Consider the following 23,988-nt stretch of genomic DNA (forward strand, 5'->3'; position numbering starts at 1 on the left):
TTCTCCTCCGACGACCTTCTCCTTCACCTCACTCATCTCCTTTCCGACCAGCTTAATTACCGTCGCTTCGCAATCTTCCTCTCCCTGGACCTCAAACGAGCTTATGACCGTGTATGGCATTCCGGTCTCCTCTTCAAGCTCCAAACCTTCGCCCTTCCCATCAACTACGTCCGTCTGATTGGCTCCTTTCTCTCCTGCCGTCCTTCCTATGTCACCATCCATAACACAGATTCCTACACCTTTTTCCCCTCTGCCGGTGTGCCCCAAGGCTCCGTCCTCTCCCCCCTTCTGTACCTTTTGTACACGGTGGACATGCCGCAGCCGTCACCCCCGTCCACCTTCTCCAGTTTGCCGATGACACCTCCTTCATTGCCCTTGCCCCCACCCTGCAGCGCTCCCAACACCTTCTCCAATCCCATCTTGACCGGTTCACCGCTTGGTGCAACCAGTGGTTGCTCAAGATCAATCCCTCCAAAACCCAGGCGATCATTGTAGGCAAAACCACCCCTTCCTTCCGCTTCCTTGATTTCTATCTCACCATCTATGGCCGTCCTATCACCCTCACTCCCACCCTTACGTACCTTGGCGTCACCCTCGACGTCGCCTCTCCTGGACTCCCCACCTCCGGACAATCCAAGCCAAGGCACGCTCCCGCCTCAGTCTCCTCAAGCTCCTCTCCGGCTGTAGGTGGGGTCTGGACCCCTCCACCATCCTCCACACCTATAAATCCCTCATCCGCCCTATCCTTTGTTATGCCCATCCGGCTTGGATCTCCGCCCACCCCTACCTTTTACAAATCCCTCCAAATCCTTGAACGCCATGCTCTCCGCCTCGCCTATCGCATCTGTCTCCCCTCCCCCACGTGGATCCTCTACGATCTCATCCCCTTCCCCCACCTTCTCCTTTTCCTTGAAAGGATACGGATCCTGTACACCTCCCATAAACTCGATCTTCCTCACCCACTTGTCTCCCCGATCCTCTCCCACCCCCGCCCGCTGCCGCGCCTGTATTCCCATGTCCCACTCGGTCTCCATCTCTCCACCCTCCTTACCCTCTCCCGAGGTGGTTTCCGCCAGCTCCCCCTCTCTGATGATGTCCTCCTCCCTTCCATTTACCCCTCCTATCAACTTTGATCCTCCCCCCCCCTCACTTCCTGTTTCCTTTCCTTTAGGCACCCTCCCTCCCTTCTCTTTCCTTTTTCTCCCGTCCCCCTTCCTCCGCCCCTCTTGCCCCGGGCTTCCCCTCCCCCTTCCTCCCTCCCCCACTCTCCCCTGCCCATGGCATCTCTGCTCTCCCCTCTCCCTCTCCCACTCCCGTTCCTCCTCCTCCTCTCTTGGCAGGTCCCCGGACTCGCACACGCTCAGTGAACATTCGCACGCCGGAGATCATCGCCATCAGTGTCTCGTGTGTGTGCCTTCGTCTGCGTTTAGTGTTCTTTCGTCGTCACGCCTCCACCGTTCACGTGTGCCGTCGCAGTCGTCCGTGTTATGTGGGCCGTGTCAACAAGTGTTAGTGTTTTTTTCGTCCAGCGTGAACGGCTTCATGTTTCTTGTTTTTGTATCTACATTTTTGCCCGCCGTTTTTATTGTATTGTTTGTGTCACCTATCTGTCGTCTTATTGTATCACTTCAGGCTGAAGAGCGGCGTAATATGCTGCTGACAGCCCGCCTTGTATGAGATGCTTAAAATTACAATAAAGAAAAAAAAAAAACTCAGCCAAGGCTGTAGAGCAGCGTACTAAGCTGCTGCCAGCCCGCCCCCTTCGGGGAGAATTGTAAATCAATAAAGGGGAAAAAAACTCAGGAAGCGAGTCTAATCATGTGTACGTCTCTGGACACATCGCCTCGTGTTAGACAGCTTATTTACTTTCTTGTTCTGTGTACGAGTGGACGTGTTTGTTAGGTTTCCTTGTGACTCCGTTGTTTCAGTCTTGTTGTTGTTCGTTCTGTCCTTCGTTGGTCGTGTCCGTCCTCTCCAGATGTGTTGTTGTTCGCGGGCCGCTCCGCGGGCCCCGCCGCGCTTTCCGTCACTTCAACCCCGCGATCGTTCTGGTCGCAGTTACAACAATAACCACATCTCAATATTGCAAACAACTTAACTCAGAAATTACGCAACCCAAGTGGGAGACACTCGAGCATCCGGCCTACAGTCCTGGTCTCCCCCCATGCGATTATCACACCATCGGTCCCTTACCAAATGGCTTGAATTTTCGACGATTCCTGTCGGACTAGAATGTGCAGCAGGCAGTTTTCCAAATGGGTGTCTTTAACATTGTGCATCGGCGGGATGACCGTCTCAGCGCGGTTTTGCCTGGTAGGCATACCTATAATGGACTGTACAGCTTTCAGATGGAAACTTTTTGTTCGCCCTTCATGTAAGAGATACCGTATTTTACCAACTATAATAGGATAAGGAGTATAAGGCGCAACTTAATTTTTAAGTAATTTAAAAAAATAACATTTTTATTATTAGATTGCAAATCCAGACTAAAAAAAATCTTAGTTCATAAAACTGAACTGACCTTTAAAATCCCTGAAAATCGTCATCTGAACTTTATTCCTCTTTCTCCTGTTCTTCTTCTTCGCCGTGATCGTTGTCGTCTTCATATAAGATGGTCTCCACTGTCATCGAGAGCCGCACTTCTTGAAAGATTTAACAGTAATATCTTCTCTCACTCTAGACTACGACTGTTTTATCCATTGACACAGTTGTTTCATTGTAGGTCGTTTTAAAGCTCCCTTCGGCATGAATTCGTGTTGCGTTTCACATAGTATCCACTTGTTCCAGTCCTACCTCATATACACTTTAAATGGTTCACTTATCGAGACATCAAGAGGTTGCAGTTGTGAAGTAAGTCCTCCCGGTATAACAGCAAGCTCTGTATTTCTCTGTCTTAATTTCTCTTTCACAGAATATTTGGGGTCCAAAAATTCATACCAGCCTCGACCATCCAACACTTGTACGTGAACATCATCATCTGGCGGTATTTCAGAAGGCTTTGGCATTGTTTTGTGTTTGAAAATGATCGCTGGATGAAGTTTAGTAGTGTCAGTACAACATGAAAGGACAACAGTGTAGTTCATTTTTTCAAGTCCACTTGCTTTTACAGTTACAGTTTAGCACCTTTCATGGCGGCAATTCTGTTACTCGGCACATCAAATGTCAGAGGAGTTTCGTCCACATTCACTATTTGGCTTAGTTCCACACCGGTTTTCTTTCGATGTTCATTAAGCGATGGAAAGATACAATTTTCTCTTTATACTCTTGTGACATTTTCTGAGCTATTTTGGATTTGGTTCACATGCAAAGTCCATGACGCTTCACAAACCTCTGGCACCAACTCCACCCTTATAGTATGTTAAAGTTCCACGGTAGCGCTAGCTTACGAGCGCGTATTTCAATCATTTTTTTTATTCATTCCAGTGCCATTTTGACGGTGTCCTTGAATCCGTTTCAATACGTCATCTTCTAGTCTTAACCTTTTTCATTCAGTCCTCTATTTGCACATTTAGTCTTCTCCATTTTTTTTCAATTCTTCTTTACTAGCCCGCCGAGCGCGAACGATTCTTTCTGTTGGTGGAGGGCCGAAATGCCGCTCAGCTTCTTTGTTTCCATGTTCTTCTGCATATGCTATTACTTTCCATTTATAGGCCGCATCATACGAATACCTTTTATTTTTTCCATTAGGAAACTAGCTACTAATAAAAATATGGAACCATTGTATCAGCATACTCTGAAAGGAACCTGACTGGTATACAACCTGGACTGGAGGCCTTGATTTTATTAAGTGATTTAAACTGCTTTGCTACACCGAGGGGATCTACTTCTTTGTTTCTATCTTGGCAGTTGCTCTTGATTGGACTTCGGGAATATTTACTTCGTCTTCTTTGGTGAAGGAGTTTCGGAAAACCGTGTTTAAAAACTCTGCTTTAGTGGCACTGTCATCAGTGACCTCACCGTTGTTATCGCGCAGTGAAGGTATTGATTGAGTCTTGCCACTGGTGTGCTTTATGTTTGACCACAATCTCTTTCGGTTTTCTGCCAGATTTCGATACAGAATTTCTTTGTGGAAATTATTAAAAGCATCTCGCACTGAAGTACGAGCCATATTTCGAACGTCTGTAAAACTTTGCCAATCTTGGGATTTTGCGTTCTTTTAAATTTGGCATGCTTGTTTTCGTTGCTTCTGCAACTACGATCTGACCCTTTTTGTGTACCATGGGGGATCAGTACCATCACTTATTAATTTATGTGGTGTATATCTCTCAGGTGCCGCCGATACTATCTCTCTGAAATTTTTGTCAGCCTTTTTTTTTTTTTTAATACATTTACTTCGCGTTTCTTTTTGGTGGTTGTGGGTGTCACGGTATTGAGCCTAGCAGCAACTGCCTTGTGGTCGCTAATCCCTGTATTTGTCATGATACTTCCTATTTGTCCAGGACTATTTGTTGCTAAGAGGTCAAATATGCTTTCGCAGCCATTTGCGCTTCGAGTAGGCTTATGAACTAATTGTTCAAAATAATTTTCTGAGAACGCTTTCAGTACAATTTCGGATGACGTTTTATGCCTGCTGCCGGCTTTAAACGTACAATTTTTCCAGCATATCGAGGGTAGATTGAAGTCTGCGACTATAATTGTATGAGTGGGGTACCTATTTGAAATGAGACAAGTTTCCTTTGAACTTTTCAGCAACTACATCTTCTGAGTCGGGGGGGGGGGGGGGGGGGGGTCGGTAAAACGATCCAATTAATATTTCAGTCCGATTGTCAAGTTTAGCCTATACCCATAGTCTTTCGCACAAACTAACACCTTCAATTTCACTACGTCTGACAGCAAAAAATACTCCACCGCCAACTGTATTTAGTATCTCCTTTCTGAACACTGTTAGGTCATTTAAAAAAAAAATTTCGGCTGAACTTCCTTGCGGCTTTAGCCAGCTTCCCGTGCATGTAACTATTTTGAGCTTCAGCGCTTTCTATTAGTGCCTGGAGCTCTGGTTATTTCCCAACACAGCTACAATTTACAACTACAATACCGATCGTTTCTACAACTATCTTACTGTGTTTTACCTGCTCCCTTTTGGACGGACGCCTTTCTTTGGTTTCCTGAGACCCCTCTAAAGTACATTTACTGCGAATTTTCACTACTACATTTTTCGTCGTCTTTTCTTATTTTGGAGAAAAGAGATCCACCTGTATGAATATTAAGAGCTCAGATGGAAAACCAATTCTAAGCAAAGAAGGGAAGGCAAGGAGGAGGCAGTATATAGAGGGCCTATACAAGAGCGATGTACTTGAGGGCAATGTTATGGAAATTGAAGAGGACGTATCCTCTAAAATGCTGTGTATAAATCTTACATTTCAGGTTTCGTGCAAGAACTCAATAAAGATAACCATCTTAGGATTGAAGCTGTTTTTTCCGTGTTTGCTTTAACAATACATATGTTTTTGGATAGGGTCCGCCTTTAACAAAATTGCATTTTGGATAGGGTCCGCCTTTAGCAAAATTGCATTTTGCTAAAGGAGGATCCTATCCAAAAACATATGTATCAAAAATATTTTTCGACAGTGTAAAGCATTTTTGAAAAATATTATCGGACAATATAATTTCCGCTAGATCTGTCTCCTTTCAGATTTATCAGCGGAACACTATTGTCAAACTTCAGTCGTTTGTACACCATCAGTTTGGATCATCATGTTTTACGAATTTGATCGAGTACGTCCGGTACACAGCCCACTATGCATAACAACGGCCATATAGATTTCTTACTCCATCCCAATTTTGTTTAAATAAAACTAGTAATTACTGTAAAGTTCTTGAATGCTTCAATTTTTCTTTTATAAGGTGTGCCTCGTACAAGGAAAATGTGTTTTCGTCATCCAATAGAGACCTCGCATTTTTGTGACTACAGGGAATAAACAAGGAACTGTTTCATACTTAGTAAAATATATATTATTGAAAAATTATAACAACTGTGCTAGAGGAATTGTTATAAAATATTTTATGTCAAATTAAAATCTCCTGATGGAAGTCGTCTGCAATATAACATCAAACACAGCCTTCATTTCCTTTCCTCTGCTAGTCACTTGTGTAACAATTACGGCAGCAATACTTTAGCTGTCGAAGTGAACTGCAAGTTGTTAAAAAAAAGTTTATATGGGTTAAGTTCTTAAAATTCGAATGTGTGCACTTTGGACTTCGCGCTACTTTCTTTCGTCACAGCTGCGACTGCTTATTCGCAGACTTGCACGCTGGGTTCGAAGGGCTGTACAAACCGCTGTTATAGGACATCCTTAATGCGGCAAAAAATGAGTAACATATTTTAAAAACACTTACGGTGCGCCTTAGCAGATAAAATTTTGAAACTACATTTCCTTCGGTGTATTATTCTTGTGTGAAATATTTCAGAGTCGGCTGCGATATGCTGTGAAACATGCGAAACAATTATCATCTCGTATGAAGCTACCTCATTATTTCTGGAGTCTGAATTGAGAACCAATTTGACTGCACATCAACACGCAGTAGAAATATACTTGAGCGCGTAAACAAAGTGTGCAAATTCGATTATCCAAATAACTTGTGGTGTGGTTATGTACTACCTTTAATGAATTTCTCACAGGCTTCCACTGTCATGAGATCCTGGGAGCCCTCAAAGCATAGCATCCCTTAATAGCCCTTGCTGTACGTAGGCAACCAATTTTCGCGAAGCTTTATTGCTCGGTTGTCATTAAAGCTCGGTAGCTTGCTTTATGGAGGTATCAGGGAAAGGCTGTGTCTTATAATTAGGCTTCGTTAGAGGTTACATGCAGGGAAGATTGTTCCTAGTTTTTTATTGAGTTTAGTAATAGGGTTCTAAATTGTAGGCTTTTAAATTAAAGCAGTACAAAAAGGTATGCGGAAATTGAGGGGAAAATATATCGTAATATTTATCATTAAATCCATTATTGTTATTCGTCTTACAGTTATCACGCGTCCCTGTGTGTGCACAAAAATGTAGAACAGAGCAAAGAGAAAAAAATTTCGCCGGTTCTTTTTTCATTCTGGATCATAAATGGTTCGTATTAGGATAGCCTTAACATTCATGTCAGTACTATTTTAAGATGACGTTGGGAAACGTAATTGCATTCTAAGGCTTATATTACTGATGTTTATGAAATTGCCTGTGAGTGTTGAGCACCACGTGGGAGTTCTGCACCGTATCCATAGGTGCCTGATTTCCGATGATGTCATGGCTTGTTGCCAGATTGCCCTATGTACGAAAGACAGGAAATTGAGTAACTGGTGGTAATTTCAGAACAGCCCAATTGTGCTAGATTATTTCTCCGCTCCTGTCACTTCACTCTGGAAATGCGGCTGTTAAGACAGTGCAGGTTCGGGCACAAAATCGATAGTCGCCGGATTCCATAAAATGGGGCAAAATTAAAAAATAGATGTAAATTCAAATTTGGCAGGAATTTGAAAATCGCCCACTTACGCTAGAGGATTTCCCCCTGATGTCACTGTGGATGTAGGGATGTTGTCCTACGAATTAACTGACATGAAATCCTTGTTAGTGCAACTGATCTACTTTCATTAACTTGACAGTGCATGAAGCATTGAATTCAAGATGACCACCAGGTTTTTCTCCGCGAATCCAAGCCTGTGCTCAGAATCTTGGCAAAACGTAGACTGAAAGTAACGTATTTGTAAGTACGATTATTGTACCTGCCTCTTCGGATAGAAAAAAATCTTGAAATGGAAAATGTAAGAAAAATTGAGAGTAAAACATTTGTATAATGAAATATGTTAGAAATGAAATGACTTAACTTTTTGCCTCCTGTCTCCTCAGACTGATATATTTCTCTTCTACGGACTTTCTTTGTACAGCTATTTAACTGCCTTTAACATTTATTTGCAAAGATTTATTACCTCTGTCATATTATGGAAACTCAATTTGTACGAGTAATTTATTTTACACTTAACATTTGTGCTTGTTGGCATATTAAATGTCTTTTCACCTGAACTACAGTGGAATGCATTACCTGAAATCCAATACTTGTTACTTATAGATGTATTGCATTATTACATGTACCTGTGTGTATATGCAGGACAGTATTGGTAATTGTACTTCAGTATTTACTTTGACTTAAACACTGTCATACTTCTTTAAATATTGTATAATATTAATATACTAAAAACATTTAATTTTGTCTTTACATACTAAGATTCATACCTGATCAGCATAATTAGCTGAGAATGATATTACTGATGTATTACTTAACTGTGTGTCTTGCAACTTTGTTCCAAGTTAGAAACATGCGACCCATCTTTTGTTCAACCAGTAAACTTTCACAAAAAAATTTTATGCCAGTGGTATTCTGATCATGTAAATTTGTATCATAAATACACGGCAGAAGATTTATATTGTCACTTCCACTTGCAACTTACAAAAATGTGTAAGACATTTCTACTTCTTTAAGGTCTGTTACAAACAGATTCTATCTCACATTAACTAATAGAAAAGCTGACAGTATGTAGACAGCAATCCTAAGCATAGCCAAATATGGACATGTAAGTAAAACTATACTTTTGAACCACCATGACATAAGCCTATACAATGTATTCCTTATGACTCAAGCAGACACTGTTGTCCGTAGGAATGTTCGAAACCAAACTAAAATGGTTACGATTTTTTTTTAACATATTTTAAATGTGTAAAAATCAAATTAAAAACATAGGCCTTACTACGTAATTGCAAAGCATTATCCTGTCTGCCAGGGTCATTTTCGAAAGACTTATTACTGAAATGAAGCACATTTTTATTAATTTATATGAATAAACCACTAAAATGTAATTTGTATTGTTACATTTACATATGACTATTTCCATTGTGATGAGACTATCTGTAATCAAATTCATATACTATATAAAGTAATTTTATTTTACAATTCAATTCACACAGTGTTATTAATTGTCCTGGTGTCTGTCAAAATTCATTGTTAAAAACAGAAAATTACAGAAGTACAATCATGTCGTCGTAGCATAATGTATGTAAGCTGACGCAGAACGACTTGAGTTCCCCAGCTTTTCTTAGAGTTTTGAGGTGGCCCCTGTGCTGATCTGATTTGTAAATACGTAATCAGATTCTTAAAGGCACATGCTGTGCCAGCTTTGTAGCATGCCTTGTCTTACAATTGGAATGACTTCAACACAGAAATAAACATTACAACTCAGAACCACGTCTGGTCCGAATTAATGTGGGCACTACTCCCCACATGCTCAGTCTTTGTTACACCAGGACTTTACTTCTTCTCTACAGCAACAGCAACAAATCACCTCTACAAAGCACGTAACTCAAGCATTTGATCCCAGCCAAAAGAGGAAACATTTCAAACTGGGTCATGCAGCTGTGTTTTGGCAACAGTTTGGCAGTGGCTATTTATGCAGAGACAGCTTGTCAGTTGTCATGCCTCGGTAGAAAATAGCACAGTGGTAGCAGCTTAGTTTGTAGATGACATGGCTGCTTTCACTGGTAGCTCTGCTTTTTATGGAATAGGAGATGCCTGTGACAGGACTGGAGTATGTGGTGGTGAGAAGATAAATTGGATATGGGACAATTCTTGCTTCGAAATCTATTGCAGGTTTAAGAGCCCTGAGGCAAGGGGAGGCGTGCAGGGTGGAGTAATGTTGGACGAGGATACTGCATAGGTTCGGTAGATGGCAGACTACCACTGAGGGAAGGGCGGGCAGGATGGTGCATACGATATTGCTTGTTTCAGAGGATGACGAGAGGTGGTCAAAATCCTGGAAGAGAATGTGATTTAATTGTTCCTGTCATGGATAGTAATGAGTCACAAGAGGAGTGCTCCTTTGTGGCTTGACGATAGGTATCTGAAAGGTTGTAGGTAACTGGAGAGAGAATGTGTGGGAGATCTCTTTGTGGTCTACGTTGAGAGAGTAATTTCAGTCTGAGGGCCTCAGAGCCTTGGCATATTTGGAAATGGATTGCTCATCATCACTAAACGTGTCAGAAGGTGTCCAGGCTGCATGAAAAGGACTTCTTGCTACGGAATAGGTAACACCTGTCAAAGAGGTGGTATTGTTAGTGGTAAGTAGGTTTGGCATGGGTGGAAATTTTGATGTAGCCATCTCTGACGGGGTCAACATTCAGGAAGTGGCTTGTTGGGTTGAGGAGAACCAGAAAGCCAATAGGGGAGGTAGTCTCAAAGTCCTGGAGGAATGTGGACAGGGTGTCATCACCCTCAGTCCAGATCATAAAGATGTCATCAATAAATTTGGATCAGGTGAGGGGTTTGGGTTCTGGATGGTTAGGAAGGATTGTTTTGATGTCCAGTGAGTAGGTTAGTGACAATAATGATATTTTCTTCTACTGGACAGAAGATAAGGATACCATATCCAAATTCCTCAGGAACCTTAAGACACTCTCCAATTTGCTTTTCCTGTGACTCCTTAACCAAACAAGTTACCTTCCTTGACGTCTACCTAAAGGATGGAAACATCAGTACCTGCATCCACATCAAACCTACCAACCACCAACTATACCTCCACTTCTATAGTTGCCAAGCATTCCATACCTAGAAGCCCCCCCCCCCCAACACAGTTTAGCCACCTGTCGTTATTTGCATCTGTAGTGATGAGCAGTCCATCTTCAAATATACTAAGCCTCTTACTGAAGCTTTCACAGGCCAAAATTACCCTTCCAACCTTGTCTTGAAACAGACGTCCTGTGCCCTGTCTCTCCGGTTACCTCCCACATACCCAATGTCCAGTCAAAAAGGAGCACTCCTCTCATGAGTCACCACAACAGGACAAACTGAATCATTTGCTGCAAGGGTTTTGACTACCTCTCATTGTGACCAAAAATGAGGAATATCCTACTCACTATCCTCCACACCTCTTCCAAACGTATTCCACAGCCCGCTGCCGCCGCCTACTCCAGTCCTGTCCTCCTATCCCATCAAGGGCAAGGCTAACTTTGAAAGCAGCTGTGTGATTGCAAACTAAGCTGCTGCCACCATGCTGTTTTCTATGGAGGTGTGACAACTAACTAGTTGCCTGTCTGCATGAATGGTCACTGCCAAACTGTGGGCATGACACTTGGACCACCAGTTGAAAAATATGCTGCCACCACAATGTACTTCACTTGAATGACTGCTTCACAGCATGTTCCATTTGGATCCTTCCTACGAACACTAACTTTTCTAAATTGCACAAGTGGGAACTCTGTAGATATATTCTTTGTTCCCACAACCCGCTTGGCCTCAACTTTCACTAGTCCATGTCCTCTCCCTACCTGTCCTCACCCCTGCTCCCATTCCAACACTAAACATTCCACTAACACACGTGCAGTCTATTTCCCTTCTCTGTGTCTCTGCTCTCCATCTCCCCCCCACCCCCTCCCCATTTCTTCCACCTTCTCTCTCTCTCTTCCTCCTCCTCCAGAACAGCCTTCCGACTGCTCCAAGCAGCCTCTCCTGTTCCCACCACATCCCTCAATGCTCTCACAAGCAACACATCTTTCTTCACTCTGTGCCCCATCCTGCCTCCTCACAGCCCACCACTCACCCAAGATTGTTGCACACTTCAGGCAAAGGCACAGTTGGGCTCCAGCAGCAGCCTTGAGACTACGTATGTTTTCTATTTTGGAAGAAGGGCTTTTTGTTCGAAAGCTTAAATGTTCAGCAGTCTCTTTATGGTATCTGTCTGCAATTTAATGTCACTTATGTGGTGAGTAGCAATCCAACCTTTTCATAACATTCTTATTTCATCCTGGACATTATTGTTTGGTCTGCTTTTCTAACGTCTATGTTCTAAGGTAAATCATAGGGTCAGTACCACCTTGTGTGTCACTATAGTTTTAAGAGATCCAAAATGATTTTCTCCGAGGTAGGCTTATATTAGCTTTTACATTCCTCTCTAAATAGCTCCTGTCAATGTTTTGGAACCATGGCTTAGTAAACTGCTTGTCTGGCAGTTTTTACACCTGTCAGTAACTGCCTTCTTTGGAACTAGAATTAATATGTCTTCCTGAAGTCTGTGGGCATTTCATCTGTCTCATACTTTGCACACCAGGTGGAGTAATTTTGTCACAGCTGGCTCTCCTTAGCATTCAGCACTAGGTGTCATTTAACACCACCACACGCTGTGGGTAAGGCAAGCCTATAACCCACCATCCAAATTGACATGGTAGCAGGTCTGCAGGGCAACAATTTAAATTTCTAACTCATAGGGGCAGAGGGGTGGGTTGACGTATCATGATCTTTACTTGCAAACAGTTACAAAAACTGCTCTGAATTACACCCTCCTGCCTGAATGCACACCCTGCAATGATGCCAGATTGATTGCCATATCCTGTGGGCTGCATCACAAGCTGCCATGATTCGCATGTCACCTCTTCGTCCACAGGACGGTCCAATCAGATTATCGCCTACCAAACCAGCACAATTATTGATGGTGAAGTGCTCTTGGTGAGCACGACAAAATACAGGGTGCGGATTTTCATGTGCTCATACACGTTGATTGTGGCTGTTGGACGCACACCCCCACATAGCGAATGCCTCATTCGCAGAAAGTACGAAGTGTGGGAACAGAGGCTGAATAGCCCACTTCTGTAGAAACCATCAACAGAAGTTGCAACAGGGAAAGTCTTCTGGATTAATCATTTGAACTTTCTGAAGGTGACAATAGTGCAAATCATCATCATTCCGTACATGCAAGACCACCAATTGGCTTACACCTCTTTCTCAAGTAAGAGTCGACAACTTGACAGTTTTTTGCAGCAGTGCTAATGCCCCTCCTTAAACTCTGGTGTACACACTATGCACTGACAACCACATCTGTCCGGCCTTCGCACATGTGCCACAAAATGAATGCACATGTGCCATTACAACACCTCGAGTTCACCTGTCTCTGTTAGGGACCTACAGATGGCGGTGAATGTACTTCAATCTGGCACTCTATTTGAAAACCACTTAATGTACACCTGTTAAGGTGTGACAGCATTTCCATCTGCTGCCCCATAAGCACAGTGCATGTCAGCCTTTTAATCCTAAGAAAATCACTCCATTTCCCACCAACTACTCACAGTTCCAAACACAAAGTGTGTCCCAGTTTACTGACCTACTAATGTAATATGAGCCAGACACTGCACCATACACTAATGCCACCTTCTGTGGGACATATCAAACATGCGTCTGCCGAGCAGATACAACACATTCACTTCCCGGCAAATGCAGGAAGAACCTCTGGTGTTGTCCCACCTGGAATACTTGCAACCATTTTGGCCGAGGGTGGCTTGTATGCCTACCTTCTACATTGTGTGTCACTGTTAAATGACACCTACTGCTGAACACTAAGGGATGCAGGCATGGGGTGCTATGTAAAAGTTGCTTGTTATGACCACCAGCACTCTCACTTTTTACTTTCACTTTAGAAACTATTTATGTATTCTTTCCAACCTACAGCCTTCCGTTTGCTTAGCACTGGCTAGCTACCAGAGCTCTTGACACAAAGGTTCTTCCCTTTCCTCCAAAGTTTGGCTATTTGTTACCATCCATTGAACTTTATAATTCACAAGTAATTGTTTAATCTCATCACTACTTTCAAAAGAGGTCTGTTGTAAAATTCTGTTTGTGGCTATGGCTTGCAGAATTGGATTCCTTTCAGTCAGGAAATAGTTTGATTTTTGTTTTATCATACCTGTATGGTAGTCTTCTTATCAGCTACACTTACACTGACCCATCTAGCATATTGAATTAAGTAAGTACTGCATTTGGTATCAGTTTCCCACTTTACACATTCGCAAACTGGTTTGTTTTAATAATAGTAAATGAAACTTCACATTATTGTGTAGATATAAGATGCCTTACTGCAAGTCATGTTTCCTTTACTATCCTGTCCTCTTCAGTAGATGCCTGTAGATTACAAGAAAATCTTAACCATACTATCCTGCAATTTGCTGTTTACATCTCTTGTGGCGATTAGGTACCTACAAAATGCCAAATTGGGAGTCTGTTATTGCTACAATCTGTGTGATATACTCTCCCCTGTTTATGAGTGATGTTACAAATAAAAATTAACAATTCTGTTCAGTTTAATCCGGCACCTTTTTCAGCAGTGTATCTTACTGTCTGCTTGGCTCACAGCTGTTGCTGTGTCTAACAAAGGAGTGTTGTGACTGGTCCTGCTTCATTCCAGTTGCACATAGTGGACATGGTTACCTTGCAAACAGACAGCTGACATAGCTTGCTGGAATGAGAAGCATAAACGAGCGACATTACTGGAGAGGGAGGGGGAGAGAATTGATGGAATGTACAGGCGAGATGTTCAAAGTTAGTAGGTCTGTATGCAAACTGCTGAAGGAGCAAAACAATATCGACTGAAGAGCTGTTCCAGTATGCATGCCAAAGAATCACCACCATAACCACCACCACCAGCAGCAGCAGCAGCAGCAGCAAAATGCACATATTAAGTATCCCATTGGCATTATGTGAGAGTCTTGCCTGCCAAGTTCTGTGTAATACTGGCCAAACTCAAACCACCAACTTTGCAAAAAAAAATTTCAGATGTTCCACAACACTAGCATGGAAAACTCAATGAAAGTTGTTCCTTCTACAGGATTTGGTTTTAGAAATTACCTGAATAAGGACGTTATGCATAAACAACGTCAGTTTCAAAGAAGTCAGATTTTTATGGAAAAACGAAGCAACAGAAAGTAGTAAGAGGTTTATTCACACACATTGCAATGTTGATAAATGTGGTCACATTAAAACCAGGTGAAGTATGCTGTCATACAAACATGCAGATCACTCATGCTATGCAGGGCGTTGGTATATGAAAATGTAAGTTGACAAAATGCTCCAGTTGTAAGAACACTGTTTTATGATGTTACTAGCTGCCCTCCCTTTTCCTCAGGGAAAAAAGCGCAACAGTGCTGCCCCGATGACCAGATTTCCAGTTCTCACTGCCAGATACACACTCAACCGCACACGCACACCAGAAAGAGTTTTGCATCACCCTGGTTCCCAGAACTCCCGAAGATAGACGTTCATTGTGGCTATTGTATCACAGACCACAGACAGTCCCAGTCCCTCTGACTGTTCAGAGATGTCACAAAACCTGCCCAAAGGTGAGATATAAACAACCAAGCATGAGCAGCCCCTATTAGATGGGGGAGGTCCGATAGCCGGTCAGTTCCAGTCATTCCACAAGGAAGGAGGCACACAGCTCGTGTTGTCTGTAGTTCAATCACACTTATATGTTCAATACCACAGTTCGATTGCGTCTGCATTGTAACTGTGTCAGGAAGGGCTTTCAACGAGGGAAGTGTCCTGGTGTCTGAGTGAATCAAAGTGACGTGTGGACACGGAGGAGAGACAGAGAGACAGGAACTGCCAATGATATGCCTCTCTCAGGCCCCCAAGGGCTACTACTGCAGTGGGTGACCACTACCTATGGATTATGGCTTGGAGGAACCCTGACACCAACGCCACCACGTTGAATAATGCTTTTCGTGCAGCTACAGGACATCGTGTTATGACTCAAACTGTGCGCAATAGGCAGCATGATGCACAACTTTACTCTACTCTCAATGCCCATGGTGAGGTCTATCTTTGAAACTACGACACCTTGCAGCACGGTACAGATGGGTCCAATGGACATTTTCTCTTCACCGATGAGTGTCGCATATGCCTTCAACCAGGCAATCATCAGACATGTTTGGGAGCAACTCTAACAGGCTGAATGCCTTAGACACACTGCCCAGTGAGTGCAGCAAGGTGGAGGTTCCATATTATTTTAGGGTGGCATTATGTGGGGCTGACATACGCCGCTGGTGGTCACGGAAGGTGCCGTAATGGCTGTTCGATATGTGATTGCCATCCTCTGACCGATAGTGCAACCATATCGGTAGCATACTGGCAAAGCATTAGTCTTCATGGACGACAATAAGCACACCCATCATGCACATCTTGTGAATGACTTCCTTCAGGATGACATCGCTCATCTAGAGTGGCCAGCATGTTCTCCAGACATGAACCCTATCAAACATGCCTGGGATAGATTGAAATGGGCGGTTTATGGACAACGTGACCCACCAACCACTCTGATGGACCTATGCCGAATCACCGTTGAGGAGTGGGACAATCTGGATCAACAGTGCCTTGATGAACTTATGGATAGTATGCCACGACGAATACAGGTATGCATCAATGCAAGAGGACGTGCTACTGGGTGTTAGAGGTACCCGTGTGTACAGCAATATGGCCCACCACCTCTGAAGGTCTCACTGTTTTGTGGTACAACACGCAATGTCTGGCTTTCATGAGCAATAAAAAGGGCAAAAATGATGTTATGTGGATTTCTATTTCAATTTAAATTTTCTAAACAGCTTCTGGAACTCTGGGAACAGAGGCGATGCAAAACTTTTTCATGCATGTGCATAATGCAGCTGATGTTTCACTCAACCAATACGTACAGTGTCTGTTTACAGAGTTCTGTAGTAATTCATAACACGTTATGAAGTCAGAACTGATAATGTTCATTTCCACTGCATGCATTATCTGCAACTTTGTGTCTCCTGATAAGTTGTTATGTAGCATCACTATTTGCTCTACCAACCACGAACATTGAAAGCAACAACAATCTGAATCAATCTATAAATGGAAAGCATAATACTGATTATGTTCTGAAGCATGCTGTTACATCACCATAAGTCATTCACAAGATGGGCACGATGGGGTCGCGAATTGTCATCCATGAGGGCAAATGCCTCACCAATATGCTGCTGATATGGTTGCACCATCTGTCTGAGAATGGCATTCACGTATTGTACAGCAGTTACTGCGCTTTCGTATGCGGCACTCATCGGTGAAGAGAACATGATGCCAATCGTGAGTGGTCCATTTGGCATGTTGTTGGGCCTATCTGTACCACGCTGCATGGTGACATTGCTAAGATGGACCTCGCCATGGATGTCGTGAGTGAAGTTGCGCATCATGCAGCCTATTGCTCACAGTATGAGTCATAACACGATGTCCTGCACGAAAATCATTACTCAACATGGTGGCCTTGCTGTCAAGGTTCCTCCAAGCCATAATCCATCATTAGCAGTCATCCATTGGAGTAGTAGCCCTTGGGCGGCCTCTGTACCTCCTACATGACTGAACAACATCGCTTTGGTTTACTCAAGATGCCTGGACATTTTCCTTGTTGAGAGCCCTTCCTGGCACAAAGTAACAATGCGGATTGAACTGCGGACAAATCGAGCCATGTTCCCCCTTCCTGGTGAAATGACTAATTGTGGGCTGTCGGACCCCCTCCATCTCACAGGTACTGCTCATGCATTGTTGTTTGCATCTTTGAGCAGGTTTAGTGATATCTCTGAACAGTCAAAGGGACTGTGAGATACAATATCCATAGTCAACGTCTATCTTCAGGAGTTTTGGGAACCAGGGCGATGCAAAATGTTTTTTTGATGTGTGTATATACAGAATGTCCTGACTCACCATCGCCCAGCCCGGACTGTTAAGGATAGAAACTTTGAATTTGAAGAGGGTCATGATCTTCTAGTGTAGGCATCGTTTAAAGAGAGACTTTTCGAAATTTCACCCCTACAAGGTGATATGGCGCCGAAGACTTTTTGGAGATGCTAGAACTATGAAGACTGGTATTTAGTTTCTCAGTCAGAAATGAATAAAAACACTTCAGCATATTTGTATATTCGACTACTAAGGGGGTGAAAAGTGAGTAAACGAGTTTTTGTATTTGACTTCTGTTTTAGAAATTAAAAAAACAAGTTTCAGTGTTTATGAATACCAAACTCCTGAGGGGATGAGAAAGGGCTTTAAAATATTTATGGAAACATTTCTGACACGAAGTCTCTGAGAAAATTTGTATTTCACTTTTTGGTTAGAAATAAAAAATGTGTTGCAGTGGTTTTTTCAGAAATTCAACTGCTAACGGGGTGAAACAAGGGATTAAACATTTTATGAAATGTTTAATATGATCAAACGTTTTTGAAGCTAAATCTATGATAATTGTTATTTGACTTCTAAGGAAAATGTGTGTTACGCGATGGAAGTTTCTATGGGAATATCACCACAAGAACTCAAACAAGATGATCAAGAAAGACACACCTACCCACCCCACCCCACCCCCCTGATTCAAGCTGTCAATATTGCTTTGTGGTCAGAAGTATATTTGGGAAGGACTATCCTCCTATGGCCTTAATTAGTGTGAACAGTTCACAAGGTGTTGCAATTTGTGGACATAAAAACTTGATTAAATGAAACAAAAAATCTGTGCGGACCATTTGAGCCAATTTTCGTAACCCAAGAGGGTGGGTGACACTTTCGACAAATGTGAAGAATAGTTGTGTTTCTGTTACCAATGTAAACATAATATCATTGAAGTCACAGTTTAATCTTAGTTTAATTAAGCAATGATAGTTACATTATATGAGATAAACCATTGTTTAATTAAACAATAAACCTTTCATTGTATCAATGTTGGTGAATACAAGTGTCACCCCACAGTAATGACCCACTTCACTTCATGGATTAAACAGCACAGATGGATCAGATCTCTGATTGCTGTCCACCATTTATTTGATTACCAATTATCTTTTAGATAACTGCCTGATGGCAGAACTGTATCGCTAGCTTGGAAATCTGGGCATTTTCTTGCACAGAACACAGTTTTTTCTCACCTAGGTTGCGGTTTATTTTATATTACTGCTGCTAATTTGCACATATGACTACAGAACTTAGTACTGCATTAGCAGAAGCAATAATGAAGGAATAGGTACAGGCTGGTAACTGTAAAACAACAATGTAACAAAACGAAACAATGTTTGTGACTGGCGCACTTTACACACACTTGCGCCCACTTAAGGGTTAAATGTATGGAATTAAATACCAATTATATATAGCATCATTTAACATGAAGCTAGTAACAGGGACACCTGAAAGATTATGGGAAAAGGAAACCAAGAAAACACTACTTTAAGCACGATAAGAATTAATGTCCCAGTTCCTCAATTTGCACAGGGCAAGAGCGTTGTTAAGTGTAGGTCACTTCAAAACAACAATCCAATTATTTGGATATATCTAAGGCAAACACAGAACACTAGCACTAATGACAGAACAACTATTTCAGCCTTGCTGTTAGTAACATATCCTGAGAAACATTTAGTGAATTTCATTATAATTCATAGAACTACTATTGTACGTTCAGATACTGGCTCAAGATACTCATTCATTCACACATAGTGGGATGTATGCATCTTCACGAAGAAGAGCCGTCATGGATATGGAAAGAATAATTATACATTAACAGGCATAAGCTGTCACTGCATGCTCCTTCTCCAAGGTATATTTACAACAGGTTATGACTTTTACAAAAATCCTGTTCCTCTTACAACACAGTCATTCTTTCCAGCTCTATTATGTCATATTAATAATTTATGGAACACTGTCCACCATTTATGAACTAAATTTTGGCAGTAGCTATACAAGTACTACAGTAATTGCTATTTCCTACCAAGTGCAAACTTCAAAACAGTGTTAAAACTGCTATCCGAATACAACACACTGAGAAAGGTAGATTGCAATCAACACTTCATTCACACTGAGATCATTTGACATACAGCAATGTAACTGGAATAGGATATAGCAAGCTACTGGCTACAACTTTTTTGAAAATTAGCTATCCCGGAGTTCTCTGAACTGATACAGGAAACAAGGGATCCCCATTACCAGGAGAGGGCAGTTCAACTCTCATAAAGCATATCCATTGTCGAAATGATCACACAATCAGTCTCACTTCCAACACAAACTCTTAGCAGCTACTAAAAACTTGTGATAGCTGACTGCACCAGCCACATTAAGGTAATAGTACATCGTATTTTGCAGAAACAACCCATAATGCAATGGCAATACAGTATGTAAGAAGATTCTAGGTAACAAAACAAATCCAACAGCTGGAGACGGAGCAGAGTAGGACTGACATAGGAGGAAGGGAAAGAAGAAGAATCACACTTTGGGAACTTGTAAGAGGTTTGTGACTAACATATTGAGGTTAAGAAGGGACTACGAGACGGAATGGGGTGGGGTGAACAGATGAAAAAAGCAAAAAATGGTGTCCATATGAAATTGTATTAGATAAACAATTTTCTTAAAAACACAGAAATTGTATATAATACAAAACTGCTTCTTTTCACAGGCAGCAAAACTATGCAAGTTTTAAAAATCACAGGCAGATTGAAATTAAATCTTCGGAGTTCCTTCAAGAAGTTGCTACACAGGCGACCTTACACCACCACTCCCTCTGGATCCGATATACACACCACAAAGCAATCATTTTAGATGAATGAAGTGCCACTTATCAACTGGAATAGAAAAAAGTTGAATTAGAAAATTCATTAATATTTTAATTTTTGTTGACAATTTTTACAACTTTCCTTATGAAAGAATGATACAGGAACTTTGATACAGTTAATAAAAACTTCTTTCATTAAATGGATATAGATTATATTAATTCTTGCTTCTTCAAAGTTTGGATTTTAATCTTTGCAAGCGTATAAAATGCCATTTATTAACTGCAAAAGAAAGAGTAGCATTAGTAAACAGTGAGACATGTAACACACTTCAGAATGTTACGCTATTTTTTCCTATTGATTCACTTGTCGCTGATTTACAATTCTGAGTATTTGCTTCTCTGTTACATTTTATCGCTATGAATTATTATGAACTGATAAGCAACTCAAAACTACTGCATATTCTCAAACTGTGCTTCGTTTGGGCACAAGCATTTCACAGATCTCATACAGATAGATTACTACTCACTGTAATGTAGACACACTGAGTTTGCATACCAGTAAAATGAAGAGAGAGATACACACTGAGCTTTCAACCGAAATCATCTTCAGAAACAGAAACAACAGGCTGGAGATAGTGGTCATGAGTGTGAGGTGTACTTGCTTGTGGGAATGCGTGGGTGTTTCCCTTTCTGAAGAAGGCTTTGGCCAAAAGTGCAATATGTAATGTGTAAATTCTTTAGCATAGAAGTTCCCAGTTGATGAGACAGAGACAGAGAGACAGAGAGAGAGAGAGAGAGAGAGAGAGAGAGAGAGAGAGAGAGAGAATCCGTAGCCACAAGTCTCTCTGTAGTAATCACATGTAAGCTCTTGGCCAAGTGAATTTACGACACTTTCAAAATCAGTGATACCAAAAACTTGTACAAAATGGGAAATTTAAGTCCCCCCCCCCCCCCCCCAATAAAAAACTTGATCCAACATAGAAGCAACCCACACTGGTGGAGTGCACACTAACCACGTATGTTACAATTCACACTGGGACAATAGCAACACAATCCAATACAATCCTCTGGCACAAAATGGAGTGCTCTTTGCTCCACACAACTATCATATAATACTTGGCTAGGTAGATTTCAAGTCATCTGATGTCCATAAAAAATCTGTTGTATGGACATGATGCAATGCTACATCCATCTCTGTAGTCAGCTTTGAAGTAAACTTTACCTTTCATGTACAACATCAAAAACTACTCTTCTGGGATTTGTGCATGTTGTCTGCTGTGCAGTCTCTCTCTTACAATTTCATGACTGTACTTGATAAAAAAGGTGAATTTTTGCATTTTACAGTCTGATAGCTTGATAAGGAACTATAACGAGATTTTCACTCTGAAACGGAGTGTGCACTGATATGAAACTTACTGGCAGATTAAAACTGTGTGCCGGACCATCTGGCAGAGCATTTGCCCGCAAAAAAAGGTCCTGAGTCCGAGTCTCGGTCCGGCACACAGTTTTAATCTTCCAGGAAGTTTGATAAGGAACTGGTTTTCTTCTCACCATTGCCCACAGTTATTGTGATACTCCAAATTAAATAGAACAGGACTTATTTTTGAGAAATCTGCAGTAAAAAAATGCGGTCACTGTCCAGTTCATGTTTGGCCCATTTTACGATAAATGGTGAATACCAAATGCAGCTAACATAACAAAATTGTTTTCAACACTGGAAGGCCATACCACTTTCCACTCTCCAGTAAATGTGCAAAATATACCGAAGTTTTCTGCCGCAAGGCTGGCAGTGACAAGCGACAATATTGTCACCTGCTTTGTCTTGCTGGTTATCCTGTGGGGACCCAAGTGTCACATGGATAACTGTCCCATTGCATCATGTGACCTTCACAGCAATGAGTTAAATTTCATATTGTATTGCCTTGGTGAGAACCATGCCTTATTCTCATTCGTAGGACACACAGTGGTAGTAATTCAAGAAATAGTGCTTCCCAAGATGCTTGTACGATTGAAGGATGAATGAGCCACACTGCCTTTTCACAGTAGCCTGAAAATGTAGTGTGAAGACTCTTTGATGAAATAGCACGGCCAATCATGAAGAGGTTGTTATATTAGGTAATTGTTCCATTTGTAGTTATGCAGATAAAAGAGAACCTAAATGTTAGTGCCAGAAAAGATGACTCAGGTAGAGGGCAACTGACAGTGGGATGGTGGAGCATCAGGTAAGGGGAAAAGCTTTTGTTTTCGAATTGGTGGAATAGCCATGCATTCCGGTCCAAAATGGAGTTGGCAGTTGTGTGCACATAACGTGTGCCTGCTTTCTTGTGTGTGCGTGGCCAAAAGCTTTATGAGTGTGTCTTAATCAAGCCTGTCTGCAACCTGATGTGTCTTCTTTACAGGAAGAAGCCATTTATCTTTCCCTACATTGTTGATATTCCTACCTGGAGTTTTCACTGTCTGAAATTACAGGCATTATCTCTAACCAAGGACAATGCAGTGGCCGACGGCCTTCCCTTGATGACCTAGAGCAGTGACACTTGGGAGGAGTTGTCAGTGCCAACAGACAAGCAACACTGCATGAAATAATCACAGAAATCAATGCGTGACATACAATGTACGTATCCATTAGGACAATGTGGCAACATTTGGCGTTAAGGGGCTACGGCAGCAGACGACCAACTCTAGTGCCTTCGCTAACAGTACAACATCACCTGCAGTGACTCTCCTGTACTCATTACTGTATCAGTTGGCCCAAGGTGTCTGGAAAACTGTGGCCTGGTCAAGTGAGTCCTGATTTCAGTTGTCAAGAACTGATAAGGTTTGAGTGGTGTAGACCCCACAAGCCAATGGACCAAAGTTTTCAACAACACACTGTGCAAGCTGAGGTTGGATCCATAATGGTATGGGTCCAATTCAACTGATCATTGACTGAAAATTGTTGTTTGATTACATGAAGACCATCTGCAGCCAGTCATGGACTTCATATTCCCTAACAACTGTGCCATGGCACCGAGCCAAAACTGTTTGCGACTGATTTGGCCCCACACATTGCCAGACAAGAATACCATCAAACATTTATGGGACATAAATGAGAGGGAATTTCATGCACAAAATACTGCAATGACAATATTTTTACAATTATGGATGGCTACAAAGGCAGCATGGTTCAGTATTTCAGCAGGGAACTTCAAATGACTTGTACCTATACCATGTTGGGTTGCTGCACTAGGCCGGGAAAAAGGAGACCTGACACAGTATTAGGAGATATCACATGACTTGTCACCTCAGGTAAACAGATAAATGTTTTTAATGAAAATAGTTTCACAGTGGAAGTCAATTGTATTGAGAAAAATTACTTTCATTGTTATTTGGCACTCAACAAGAAAACCACATACAAAGGATAAAGCAAAAGGCATTTGGATGATGCTTTTCCTATTCTTTCAGTTCTCATGAGTGTAAAGAATTTGCCACACAGACTATGAAAATTATTTTCACTATGAATTCTGCATCTGTCATTAATGAACTATATAATTATCACTTGTCTCTATACTTCAAATTTTTTCTGCAAAAAGGGTAGCCTCATAACTAACTTTACTATTCAGATGCCAAATTGTACAGCATACAGGTCTCTCAACATACACAGTTTTAGCACTGACAAGTAAACAAAAATGA

At 41.8% G+C, this 23,988-nt stretch overlaps 1 protein-coding gene across 2 annotated transcripts in view; it reads right to left on the minus strand.

Annotated features, from left to right (window-relative positions):
• Positions 1 to 20,134: 20,134 nt before the first annotated feature.
• Positions 20,135 to 23,988, minus strand: part of LOC126093054 (inorganic pyrophosphatase) — a 134,960-nt gene continuing 131,106 nt past the window's right edge. For both annotated transcript variants that reach the window (XM_049908696.1, XM_049908695.1), the window contains one exon: positions 20,135 to 20,386. In XM_049908696.1, coding sequence (XP_049764653.1) covers positions 20,355 to 20,386 — 32 coding nt within the window. In that variant the 3' untranslated portion in view covers positions 20,135 to 20,354. The remainder of the gene's footprint in view (positions 20,387 to 23,988) is intronic.

Source organism: Schistocerca cancellata, chromosome 1, assembly GCF_023864275.1.
Source record: "Schistocerca cancellata isolate TAMUIC-IGC-003103 chromosome 1, iqSchCanc2.1, whole genome shotgun sequence".
NCBI lineage: Eukaryota > Metazoa > Arthropoda > Insecta > Orthoptera > Acrididae > Schistocerca > Schistocerca cancellata.